Source organism: Nilaparvata lugens, unplaced genomic scaffold (assembly GCF_014356525.2).
Source record: "Nilaparvata lugens isolate BPH unplaced genomic scaffold, ASM1435652v1 scaffold7231, whole genome shotgun sequence".
Taxonomy (NCBI): domain Eukaryota; kingdom Metazoa; phylum Arthropoda; class Insecta; order Hemiptera; family Delphacidae; genus Nilaparvata; species Nilaparvata lugens.
The window spans coordinates 319-14,107 of record NW_024092980.1 but is presented as its reverse complement, the minus strand read 5'-3'; the positions used below and the strand labels follow the sequence as shown (position 1 = coordinate 14,107).

Genomic DNA, 13,789 nt, shown 5'->3' with positions numbered 1-13,789 from the left:
CAGCTGAGAGGAATCAATCTGAAAGGAGCCATAGGTCGCTATCTACACCTGTACCATAGCCCGCTATCTACACCTGTACACTCAAGGAGATTCACGCAGCATCAACCAGTACATGTAAGTACATTTTTACTTTGATTTTATCCTATGAGGAGGAGAGGAAAATTGTCCTCCGAGGACAGTTTTTGTCCTCGGAGCACAGTTTTTGTCCTCGGAGGATAAAAAACCTTCTACAATATACTTCATGCATGCAATTTTACCTCATCTTTACGATACAGTATATCCGGAACATCCAAGCCCCGCTCTTCTTTCTCACACTCTTCATATAAACAAAACAGTAAATGTATTACTTTTCCAAATGGATTTTCGATAATATATTTGCAATAGACACATTGCAGATAGAATGGATTTTTATGTAAGAAATAACCATTTCTCGCAAAATACTCTGCTTTATTGCATAATGATTTACAAAAGTCACAATGTAGATGATGATGCTTTTCAAAATACTCTCCTTGAACGGATGAATCTTCTACACAATTAAAAGTTAAATATCTTTCTTCATATTCTCGTAGAATATTATTATCGAAATTCTCCTCTTCAATTGTTATATTATCTTTCCTTCTACAGTTCGGACTGTACCTTGCATGTTCTATTGCTGGTATGTCACTTTCTTCCCATTTTCCCAAACAAATTGAACAAAATACACATCGCACAATGTCTGGTGCAGATGAGAATATAAATCCCTCTTTCGCCATGTTTTCCGCGACAAATGCGGAGAAGATTTCGACCATCTTTTATCAAAAGATAATAATCTTAATCTTCATACAACATTATGTGATCTTGAGATATCATTTTCACACACACCCTTCTTCTACCATTGACAATTCACAACTAAACATGCTGTTGTACTCTATCTCATCCTGATCGTTATTCTTTTGTTTTTCAGAATCATGCCGAGGGAACGCAGACTACGTGGCGTGAATTCCACAGCAGTCCGCCATCGCATCACCCTCGATGACGAGGCTGAGGATATTGACATCACCAACGTGCTTGAGAGGTCGAAACGTCGAGTTTTCGACATAATTAGGGAACATGCGGCATGCCATGATGGGAATGTAAAGTGGTTTATAGTATTAAATGTTTTGCTGTATAAATTAGTGGTGATGGATGACAAGCAGGTTGGTGAGACTGTCTCATCTCTAATAAATCTACATAGTTACTCCAACATAGCGCTAACGTGCTTGAGAACTATGAAGATTTTAATGAGCATTTTTTCTTGGCTGTGAAAAAAATCCTCTCATCTTTCGAAAATTTGTAAGACATGGGAGTGGATGGGTGCTAAAGAAAATTGAATCACTGGAGTGAACGTGATTAAATTTAATCCTATATACACATCCAGTTTCATTCAAACACCCCAGTTTTTGAAAAACAAAAAATGTATTATAAATGTCAAAAATCTCTCTGACGAAAAATGCTTTTTATGGTCGGTGCTCGCGTATTTCCATCAGAAGCCAAAGGACTCACACCTGACTGTAAAGTATTTGAGCAAGTTTGCTCACACACTTAATATGCGAGGTGTAAATTTTCTGGTGACGACACGCGATATTAAGAAATTTGAAATACTCAATCAGGATATTGCAATTCACGTCATTGCGTATGACAACAATAAGTATTTCCCCTTCCGTACAAGCATTTTCCGCACTCGTAAGCACCAAATTGATCTTTTAATGCTAAAAGGCGATGCAGGAAAAACTAATTTCTGTTTAGTAAATACCACGAACGGGAAAAACGGGCTATCACGTCTTCTCTTCCACCTTTCAAAATGCCACGGTCAAGTACACATTTGCAATTTTTGTTTCCATAGATTTACATCAGTCAAATCTAAAAATTGTGATGGTAAAGCAAATTTGTTGAAACATGTGGAACTTTGTTCCAAGTTTGAATCTCAGCGCGTTTCATATCCTAAACGCGGAGAGACAATTAAATTCAAGAAACTAGGTGCGACATTGAAGAAAAAGTACACCATTTATGCGGATTTAGAAACTTATGTTGTTAATATCGATAATAATGATGATGATTCCGATTCTGATGAAATTACTCGTAGTTACACAAAGAAAACGGCGCGTCATATTCCCTGCGGCTATTGTTTCGTTGTTATAGATGTTAACGGGGAAATCGCCTACGGACCTGTACTCCATAGATCGAGTAGTTTAGACGAAAAAATCATGGAGAAATTTCTTCAGGAAATTACAGATCTCGGCGACATTTTGTATGAGGATATGAAACGAGAAATTCCGATGCAAGCTTTATCCGAAAGTCAAGAGCGCGAATTTCAAAATTTGGTAAACTGCGGGCTTTGTGCTGAAGCGTTTTTAGACAGCGATATTAAATGTCGTCACCAGGCGCATGAAACCGGTAATTACGTGTGTGCGGCACATGTTCCTTGTAATTTAACAGCTCGTACTCTGGAGTACATTTCGTGTTATTTTCATAATTTCTCCGGTTTTGATTCGCATTTTATTCTGAAATCGCTTGGTAAATGTAAAAAAGAAATTTCCTGCATCGCAAATACGTCAGAGAGATTTTTGACACTTTCAGTAGGCAAAATTAAATTTTTAGATTCCTACAAGTTTATGTCTGAATCCTTGGAAGTATTGGTGCGTAATTTGGTAGAAAGTACAGACATGGAAAAGAAGTTCAAGCGATTATTTTTGGTGTTTCATGATCCACCTCGCGAACACAGACAGCTCTTGTTTAAAAAAGGAGTATATCCTTACTCGTACATGAGCTGTCCTGAAAAATTCGCGGAAACATTGCTTCCTCCCATCGAATATTTTCATAATGATTTAACTGATACACCTCTGTCTCGCGAAGAATATGAGCATGCGCAAAGAGTGTTCCCAACATTCAAGCTGAAAAATCTGGGTGAATATCACGATTTTTATTTATGTTTGGACGTAATGCTATTAGCGGTAGTTTTTGAATCCATGAGGTCTACGCTTTTTAGCTCATACGGCCTTGATGTGACCCATTTTCTTTCTCTCGCGCACTTCACCTGGAATTGCATGCTGAAACACACTAAAGTCGAACTAGAATTGATTACTCATCCTGACATGCATCTTATGTTTGAAGCAGGGATGAGGGGTGGGGTGTCATTCATCGGTAAATGTTATTGTGAAGCGAATAACAAACATCTACCCAAAACATACGATCCCTCAAAACCGTCTAATTATCTCCTTTATATTGATGCAAACAGTTTATACTTGGAAGCTATGAGCCGAAGCTTACCTGTTGGAAATTTCAAATTCCTCTCAGAGGAAGAAATTTCCAAGCTTGATTTCGCGAATTTGGACAGCAATTCAGAAATCGGATATATAATGGAATGTGATCTCAAGTACCCTCAAGAGTTACATGATAAGCACGCCAGCTTCCCACTCACACCTCTCCACCAAACGCCGCCGCGCGAATTGCTGTCGAACTACCAAACAAATGAGAACAGTCAAACTGGAACCAAAAAGCTCATGAACACACTTTTCGACCGTGAAAAGTACATTGTTCACTATGTCAATTTAAAGCTCTACCTTCAGCTCGGTTTGAAATTATTGAAAGTGCATCGTGTCATTAGCTTTTCCCAATCTCCCTGGCTGAAAAGCTACATCGACTTCAATATCCGGAATAGACAGAACGCGAAAGATAAATTTGAAATATCCTTCTTTGAGGCCTGTTGTAATCTGATATTTGGCAAGACGATTATTATCTAGTCGTAAGCAAATCAATGTTAAAATTATCACGGATGAAAAATGGTTAGATAAGTACATTTCAAATCCACTATGTAAACGCTGGCAAATAATTAGTCCGAACGTTATCGCAGTTTTCTCTCGCAAGTTGGAACTTAAAATGAACAAGCCTGTCTATTCCGGCTTTTCCGTACTGGAGTTGAGTAAATTCCATATGTACGATTTTTTCTATTGCAAATTACAAAAAATTATACTGTGGGATTGTATAGAACTCTGTATGACTGATACAGACAGTTTTCTTCCAAACCTAAAAGTCGAAGATGTGTATCAGTTGATTAAAGAAAATTTGAGCCTTTTCGATACTTCTAACTTTCCACCTTGCCACCCTTGCTTTTCCATGGAGAGAAATAAAGTTGTAGGAAAGTTCAAGGATGAGACTGCCTCAAAACCTGTCCATAGATTTGTAGGCTTAAGATCGAAACTTTACTCTTATTTAGTATGTAACGAGAATGAAGAACCTGTAAATAAATGTATAGCAAAGGGTGTACAGACCGGAGTGGAATGTAGAAAACTTAATTTTAATTTATATAAGAAATCATTGTTTGAACGTAGTGAACACATTGAAAAATTTAATATGATGAGGTCCTATAATCACACCATGTATCAGGTTGAATGTGCAAAAATCTGTTTGAGTCCTTATGATGATAAGAGGTACATTGCTGAGAATGGTGTTGACACTCTCCCTTTTGGACATTATAGAGTGCCCACAACACTCTAACTGATTGCTCAGTATGTCCCGTGACAATCATCCAACACCACTGATTTGGCTGTTGTAAATATCATGAATATTATTAGATCTAAGCTAGCTTTAGAGCTTCATAGCGTGCAGCATGTGAACTATGCCACTCGCAAATATGAACTGAAAAGTGAAAAAGACCTGCTTCAAGCCGACCTCATTGAGATGACAAGTTTATCGCGTTTTAATAAGGGTTATAGGTATATCTTAGCTGTTATTAATTGTTTTTCAAAATTTGCATATTGTGTACCATTAAAAGACAAGGCAAGCCAATCTGTATTTAATGCTCTCGAACCAATTATTTCTAAAAATAAGGGAGTTAAGCTGTTCCAAACAGATCAGGGAACAGAATTCTTAATTCAAAAGTTAAAGCGTTATTAGATAGATATAGTATTAAACATTACCATGTTTTTAGTGATAAGAAAGCCTCCATAGTTGAAAGGTTTAATAGAACAATTAAAGCAAAAATTTATAGATATTTAACTGAACATGGAACCAAAAACTGGATAAGCAATCTAGACAGTTTGGTTCGTGATTATAATGCAACAACGCATTCATCCATTAGAATGAAACCTAAAGATGTGAGGAAAAAAGATCTTAATCATGTTTTAATGTCATTGAATTCTGCATTCAATAGACGATATAAATTGAAAAATTCAAAACCGAAATTTAAGCTAGGAGATGTTGTACGAATCTCAAAGAAAAGGGTTCTTTTCGATAAATCTTATAACATAAACTGGAGTGCAGAGTATTTTGTAATTCATTCTATATTTCCTTCTCAACCTGTAACGTATAGCTTGCGAGATCTAAACGGAGAAGTAATTAGTGGTAGGTTTTATGCAGAAGAAATTAAAAAAACACAATTAAACGAATCGGAGAGACAAGTGTATTTGATTGAAAAAATATTAAAACGTGATAAAGAAGGATTGCTAGTGAAATGGATTGGATTTTCAACGCCTAGTTATATTAGTAAAGATCAACTATTAGATGAAAAATAATCTATTGTATATCTCATTGTAAATACATTCCATTCAGTGTAAATATGTCAAAGATTTGCTGTAAATATAATAGCTCCTCATCAAAAATGCTTTTCATTTCAATCTGAAGTTTCATTTTCGTAATTTGCTAAGGCTAAGGGTCAAGCAACAGATGCATTCTCGTGAAGAGGGTGCGGGAAAGAGAGGGAACGATATGTTGAAGTGAGAAACTTCCATCAGTGGGAGAGCGAGAGAGCGCCTGTCAACCCGGATGTGGTGGGTCACCCTCCTCCCTGATAACTTATCAGTTCCTTATCAGATCACATGCTGTACACGTGACTAACATGATTCCGATAGTAAATTTCGACAATGATATAAGAGAGAAAGAAATGCCAACATGGTGTAAAAATAGTGAGTTGTTACCTCATAATGCAAGGATCCTTATAATAGGCTCTCCAGGCTGTGGCAAGACCAATTTGCTATTTAATTTAATTTTTTCAAAGAATGGCTTGAGATTTAAAACTATATACTTGCACACGAAGAGTGAGTATCAAGATAAGTACTTGTTTTTGAGAAAAGTCTTTTCAAAAATGAAAGATGTTGAATTCCATATAAACAGCAATTTTGGAATCTATTCCTCACCCGAACAAAATATCACAATATTCTTTAGTAATATTGGACGACTTCCAACTTAATCATGTATCTCAAATAAGAGAATATTTTACTATGGGACGACATCGTAATATTGACACTGCATATTTAATTCAGAGTTATGGAGCTACACAGAAACATTTTACTAGAGACAATGCAAATATGATTATAATCTTCAAGATAGATTTATTGAGTCTAAAATTAATTCACAGAGATCATGTTGGAGGAGATATTTCTTATAAAGATTTCGTTAAACTTTGTCATAAAGTTTGGAATCGTAAACCTCATAATTTTGTAACTATTATGAGCGAGTGTGGAATTAATAGCGACAAGTACCGAGATTCGCTCGATACGTTTCTTACCGTTCAGTATAGATTAATTCTTTGTGCAGTCATGTTGTCATAAAGCAGCAAAAAACTGAATAGAAAGAATGTTGGTTTAATCGAAAAGATTAAGAAATTGAGAAAAGTAATCAGAGACATGCATAAAAGCTTAGTCAATTTTGAAAGACGATCGGAGGAATACAATAGGAAAACTCTATCACCATTGATAGAACCTATAATTGAATTGGGAAAAACCAAATCTAGTTTTCACTCTGGTGTAAAACCAAAAAAGGAAGAAGTAAAAGAGGAGAGTATGGAAATTGATGATAATGAGGAGGATGAGCAGAGTTATGAGAGTTCAACAGACAATTTTTCAAGCTCGACTAAATTTGAAAACAGTTTACTTGGTTCTAGCAGAAACAATGATGTGCTGTCACAATATCTAAAAACGTTTCATGCGGAAAAATTGAATAATTCAATCAGTTATGGAATTTCATACAATTCTAAAGATGACGTGTATTATATTGGAAATCAGCAAGTAATATTCGATAACGGTTATATAGATATTAATAATGAAAGATTTCGTTTAACACATGGTCTACTTGAGTTATTATTCAGTGCGAGACCAAACTCGAATCTTTATAATCAGAGAGATCTGGATAAGTATAAAAAATCTTAACACTTACAGGCATACATTTGGATAGAAGAGGCTATGTTAAACGAAATCAGGGAATTAAATCGCAAATGATTCAAAAGTTATTTCCCAGTAAAAAAATTAGTAAAAAGAAGGGGTGGGGTTTATTGAAATTTGCAAAAAATAATTCTCATGATAGAATTTATCAATACTTTGATAATTTTGACGAATTAGTGGAAAGATTAAATTTATTCTATTCCTCAAAAGCTTCTGGCAACACTGGACATGATATTGAGATCGCGTCTATAATTGAAGAGCTAAAAGAAGCAAAACTAATTTTTTAGTGTTACAATGACTCTACATTGATTCGGTCAAATTGATACGCCTAGTGCTGGGGCTGCTGTTGCTAATCTTACGTGTGATATTGACTCGATAACACAGAAAATAATCGAATCGATAAATCAACAAGGAATCAGTGAAGCTGTGAAATTTTATTTAGATTCGCAAATAACCAAACTCGTTTCGGAAAATACAAAGAGTATTGGAATGAGCATAATTGAAAGAGAACATATTCTAAGTTCATTACAAAATTTCAATGCTAATATCGATAAAGCTATTGCAGAGAGAACTCTAACTTTAGAATCTGCTCTAGGAGAAGTGAAAACTTTAACAGACAGCTTTTCATCTCAGTTGCTCAGTATTAACAATGATAAAGTTGATAAAGCTTATTTAGATGAGAAATTGAAAGCCATATCAGATAAAATTAAGAATTTGGAGGTGTTGGACAGAAACTATCTCAATACTAAATTAAAACAGCTTAGTACAGAAATTTTTACTAAAGTAAATGAAACACATCCATCGTCAATTGATAAGCAATATTTAGAATCTGCTTTGCAGAAATTGACTAGTTCTTCATTAACAAAGGAAGAGTTTGAAAAACGATTATCTGAAATGGCGAGTGCAATAAAAGCTAATATTATGGAGGGTATTGAACAATTCATTACAAAAGATGCTATTGCTATTCTGATTAATCAAATTTCAGAAAAGTAGGCAACTAAAAATGATATAGGAGATTTTATTAAGAAAAACGAGATGGGAGTAGCTGTGAAAAGCGTCCGTGATGAAATAGCTGAGGCAATTGAAAATTCGGAAGAGGGCACTGTCATGAGACTGCAATGTTCAGCTCCATTCATAGATTATCTAAATTTATTCATACACAGAGTGGCCCTGGACATTGTATCCTCATATGCCCGGGTTAGTTTTCATATGAACTGGATAGAGGCTAAAGAACACAACCTTACAGAAAATCAGATAGTGCAAATTATTACAGAAAAAATGGACCTAGCCCAATATAAAGACTTTGTATTGTCACTGAAAACATAAAATCTTGTAAACACTTGCGTGAGAGAGAGTGAACTTTAACACATGCTGCTTCAAATTTCAGTCTAGACATTTTTGACTATGATTGATTGCATAAATCTTGTAAAAGGATGACATATTATGAGAGAGAGTGAAGTATTTAAACATGTGCTGCTTCAAATTTCAGTCTAGACATTTTTGACTATGATTGATTGCATAAATCTTGTAAAAGGATGACATATTATGAGAGAGAGTGAAGTATAATGAATTTAAACATGTGCTGCTTCAAATTTCAGTCTAGACATTTTTGACTATATCAGTTTTTCCATAAATCTTGTAAAAGGATGACATATTATGGGAGAGTGAAATTTGAAGTATAATGAGCTTTAACGGTTAAACACATGCTGCTTCAAGATGAAGATGGCGAGTATAAAGGCTTTGGTCTCTGAAATTATGCGAAAGGATGACATATTATGAGAGTGAAATTGAAGTATATGAGCTTTAACGGTTAAACACATGTCGCTTCAAATTTCAGTCTAGACATTTTTTCATGTAACGGGATGTGATGGTTTTCGCTGCAGGAGCTATCAGACTTAGAGGGGAACCTTGCAGAGCGCACATGTCTAGACGAGGGACACGCTCACGAGTGCACGTGCCACTGACAACATGAAAGATTTGACTGCACAAGTTTCAACGAGTTGTCTCTGACCCGCAAGCCAATTGGGGTTTTATGCCTATGGTTGGGATTGAACTTTTGACTGTCAGTTGGAAAGCAAGCATAATATGAGCCATTATAGAACTTAGATTATTGTAGAGATTCACTAGTATATCATTAGATGTAGAGAGAAGGATTCGCTAGTATAGCAAAAAGGATTCACTAGTACAGTATAGGAATGCTCGATCAAAATGGAACTTAGTTACTCCTTGTCTGTATTCTCCTTCTCTAGCCTTTCGTAACGCAAAGATCGTTGAGGAGAGAGAAGCATGTGGTTTCACTTTAATCTGACAGTATAGGAACGCTCGATCAAAATGGAACTTAGTTACTTCTTGTCTGCTTCACTCCCCTTTCATGATAGAGAATAGCAAAAAAGGAATTTAGAAGGGTGCCAGTAAGAGATGGAGCGAGTAAAAGAAGGAGAGAGCAGATGTGGCATCTGGCTAAGACAGCATAGATGTAGAGTGAAGGATTCACTAGTATAGCATTAGAGTAATATGGATTCACTAGTATAGCAAAAAGGATTCACTTTAATTTGTCAGTAGAGAATTTTTCCCTCAAAGGGAAATTTTCCCATATTCATCCCCCTCATCTATACTGGGAGAGAGAATTTCTCAATTCACTTCAATCTGTCAGTATAGCATTAGATGTAGAAATATGGATTCACTAGTACAGTATAGCAAAAAGGATTCACTTTAATTTGTCAGTATAGCATAAGATGTAGAAATATGGATTCACTTTAATTTGACAGTAGAGAATTTTTCCCTCTCAAAGAGATTTTTTTCCCTCATCTAGCATTCACTTTAATTTGTCAGTATAGCATTAGATGTAGAAATATGGATTCACTTTAATTTGTCAGTATAGAGAGGGAATTTTTCCTCCTAAAAGGGAAATTATTTTTTCCCTGAGGGAATTTTTCCTCCTAAAAGGGAAATTATTTTTTCCCTGAGGGAATTTTTCCTCCTAAAAGGGAAATTTTTTTTCCCTCACCTGGTGAGGGGGAAGGGGAGAGAGAGAGAGAGATATCTCTTTTTAACCCCCTCACCACCACTGGGCAGGGGGAAGGGGAGATCTATTTTTAGAAAGAGAGAGAGAGAAAGATATATCTCTCTCTTTTCAACCCCCTCACCACCACTGGGCAAGGGGAAGGGGAAATCTATTTTTAGAACACCCCCCACCCTCAAGGCGTTGGGAAGGGGAGGCAGGATGGACGAGGGGGGAGAGGGGGGAGGGGGTTTTGGAGCAAAAAAGCTTCCTTGAAATCTTATATTGTATCTACTTAAGGTAATATGAGATTCATAACCTCATTTGGACTATTTTTATCAAAATTAGGGAGAGGAACAGTGTTGAGTTCATCCTGTCGATTCTCTCTAAATCGAATCGATTTTGTGATTGTGGAATTCAATGAATAAATAAAGTCACTTACCCTCTCTAACGGTAATCTTCCATACTCCCACCAGCGAGCAAGTTGGACCTCCGCTGATAGTGGTGTCATTCCCATTGATAATGATATTATATATCATGTTGTATATTGTGTGAAATAATACATTTTGATTTGATTTTGGTGCGCTTACACTTTTTACGATTATTTGTCTTTTTCAGGAATATGAGGTGCTGGACTCATTCTGGTGGGCGCTGGAAGACAACGAATTTGAGACAAAATGGGAAGCCCACGGCTGGCCCCGTAGAATTCAGAAAAAAGTTGAAGAAACCCAACTTTATTTAGAGAAAGAGACAAACGTTTTCAAACACAAGCAGCTGGAGGACCAGCTCAGTCTGGAAGATCAACTGGAAACGATAAATGTCGAAATAAACCGCCTTCAAATGCTGAATGATGTTGACGCTGTACATGAGATAGCCAATGACGTGCGCAAGAACTGGAAAACACTCAAAGATTTACAAGAGTTTGGTCTATTATTGAATCAGAGACAAACACTGTTTGGGATGCCAATGGTGCCCTATGATGCTATCAAAGATCTGATTCGTGAGTTTGAACCGTACAGGAATCTGTGGGTGACCGCGTCAGATTGGCTCAAGAGCAAAGAAATCTATGTTGACAATCCGTTGGGTAACATTGATGCTGATTCCATTGATAGGGTAGTCAATGATTACTACAAGAACATCATCAAAGCATTGAGAGTGTTCAATGAAATTCCTGCCATGTTGAAAGTTGCACAGAGTATCAAGACTCAGATAGAAGAGTTCAAACCTCATATACCTTTGATAAAAGCGTTGAAGAATCCTGGGTTGAGACAGTGGCACATGGATGAGCTATCGAAAACGGCTGGTTTCCAAGTCTCTTTAAACACTGCCCTGACTTTCCAAAAATGTTTGCAGATGGGTATAACGGAGCATTTTGATGAGGTGATGGAGATATCTGATAATGCCGCCAAAGAGTATGTGATCGAGGAGGCATTGGAGAAAATTGAGAATGAATGGAAGGACACATCACTGGAGGTCACCGAATATAAGAACACTGATACATACATCATGAAGGTGGCGGATGAAACATTACAGATGCTTGACGATCACACAATCGTTGTTCAGCAGTTGAGTTTCAGTCCATTCAAAGGAGCTCTCGAGAACAAGATTGATGAATGGGAGGCGAAACTACGCTACAACCGATTGCTGTTGGAGGAGTGGATGAACTGTCAGAAACGATGGATGTGGCTGGAGCCAATTTTCACCAGTGAAGACATCACAAAGCAGCTTCCACAACAGAGTAAGAAATTCAGAACTATGGATAGGTCTTGGAGAAGGGTAATGAAGAACGCCTCCATGAATAAGAATGTGTTGGTGATTTGCTCTGATGAGCGACTGTTCGAGACTTTGAAGGATTGCAACAAAATATTGGACCTTGTTGAGAGAGGTCTCTCTGATTATTTGGAGATGAAACGTGGTGCTTTCCCAAGGTTCTATTTTCTTAGCGATGATGAGTTGTTGGAGATTTTGTCGCAAGCTAAAAACCCGCTCGCTGTTCAACCACACTTGAGGAAGTGTTTTGAAAACATACAGAAACTCGAGTTTTTGAAGTTGGATGTTGTGAAGACGAAAGCCTGTCCCAACCCGGTGGATTTGGAGATTACAAAGATGTTTTCAGCCGAAGGTGAGAGTGTTGATTTGATACCACACATGCAGCCCGAGGGCAACGTTGAGCAATGGTTGTTGAGGGTAGAAGAAGTCATGCGTAACACTATCAGGGTTATGTTGGGAAGAGCTTTGGGAGAGATCAACAAAATAGATCGATCAGTTTGGGTTCTGTCCTGGCCGGGGCAGGTTGTGATCGCCTGTTGCCAGGCATACTGGACAGCTCAGGTTGAGAACGCGATCCTAGGAGGGAGTTTAAGCGAATATATGAATGCGATGAAGGAGTTCCTGAACAAGCTGAGAATTCTGGTGAAGGGGCCGCTGAAGCGGGTCGAAAGACAGGTTCTGTCAGCTCTGATTGTGATAGAGGTGCATGCTCGGGATGTGCTGACAAAGCTAATCGATTTGCGTGTCACGAGCTGTAACGAGTTCGACTGGATAAGCCAGCTGCGTTACTACTGGATCGAAAGCGAGATGAAGGTTTAACTGTTAAACTGCTCCTAATATTGTTCGCTCACTGAATCATCCTTGCCGTTATATTTAGATTCCGTTTGTGATTGTAGTTACAGCATGCATATATAGGTAGAGGGATTGAGAAAGTAAGCGATCGTATAGTGAGGTTCACGTTATAATGGCAGTGTTTAATTAGCAATGGTATTGCTATCCTTGTCTATCATTCAACAAAGCGGATAGCGCTATCTCTTTCCCGCTTTGCTGTGTTTCCAGATCATCCTTCAACAATGTAGGATTAACAAAATATTTCATCTTAATTTTGAAAATTCATAATGAAATAATTTGAAAATATAATTTCTTACTTAATAAAATATAATAATTGATTATTTTAAACAATGATAACAGTTGATATTACATCAATAAACCTGTATCAGCTACCGTCTATAGAAGGCATTGACAAGACAGAAGATCAGCAATGTTGTTCTGCTATTTTTCTTCTCTGCTATTACAACGTGGACCTCACGATGTGAATTTGTACTTGAAAATATTGATATAGGCCTCCATGAATTTCTACTTGTAATAACATTTGGAAATTGGCATATGAATAAATTGAGTTTTATTATTCACATGAACCTATTTCCGTAATATGTATTTGAAATTAATCAACGAATTATATTCGTACTCATAGATTTGTGGTAGAATAGAAATTTATACATTGACGTTTTGAATGATAAGCATATAAACTGCAGTATTATATAGTATGTAATGTAGGATAATATGCGAGTAGTATGATTGTATTGTAGTGTATGTTTACCATTGTAGTATGTCTACTATAGTGAACTTGTGTATATTATATGATACTTAAATAAGGTGTTTATGAAATTAGAGATTTAAATACAACTTTCTCAGTCATTTAAATGACTGGCAAGCTTTCAGTGATAAAATGTATTGCTTTTTAGACTTTTGAAACAAAAACGATATCAAAATGTGAATATACATAGTATCAAGCTATGACATTAAAAAAAATTATTGCCAAACACTATACATGGATATCGGGTGG

General features: G+C 36.6%; 1 protein-coding gene across 1 annotated transcript; it reads left to right on the top strand.

Annotated features, from left to right (window-relative positions):
- Positions 1-947: 947 nt before the first annotated feature.
- LOC120356605 (dynein heavy chain 1, axonemal-like) lies at positions 948-12,762 on the top strand. Its single transcript, XM_039445556.1, has 2 exons — positions 948-1,112; positions 10,792-12,762. The coding sequence occupies exons 1-2, from the start codon at positions 948-950 to the stop codon at positions 12,760-12,762; spliced, it is 2,136 nt and encodes a 711-aa protein (XP_039301490.1).
- Positions 12,763-13,789: the final 1,027 nt, after the last annotated feature.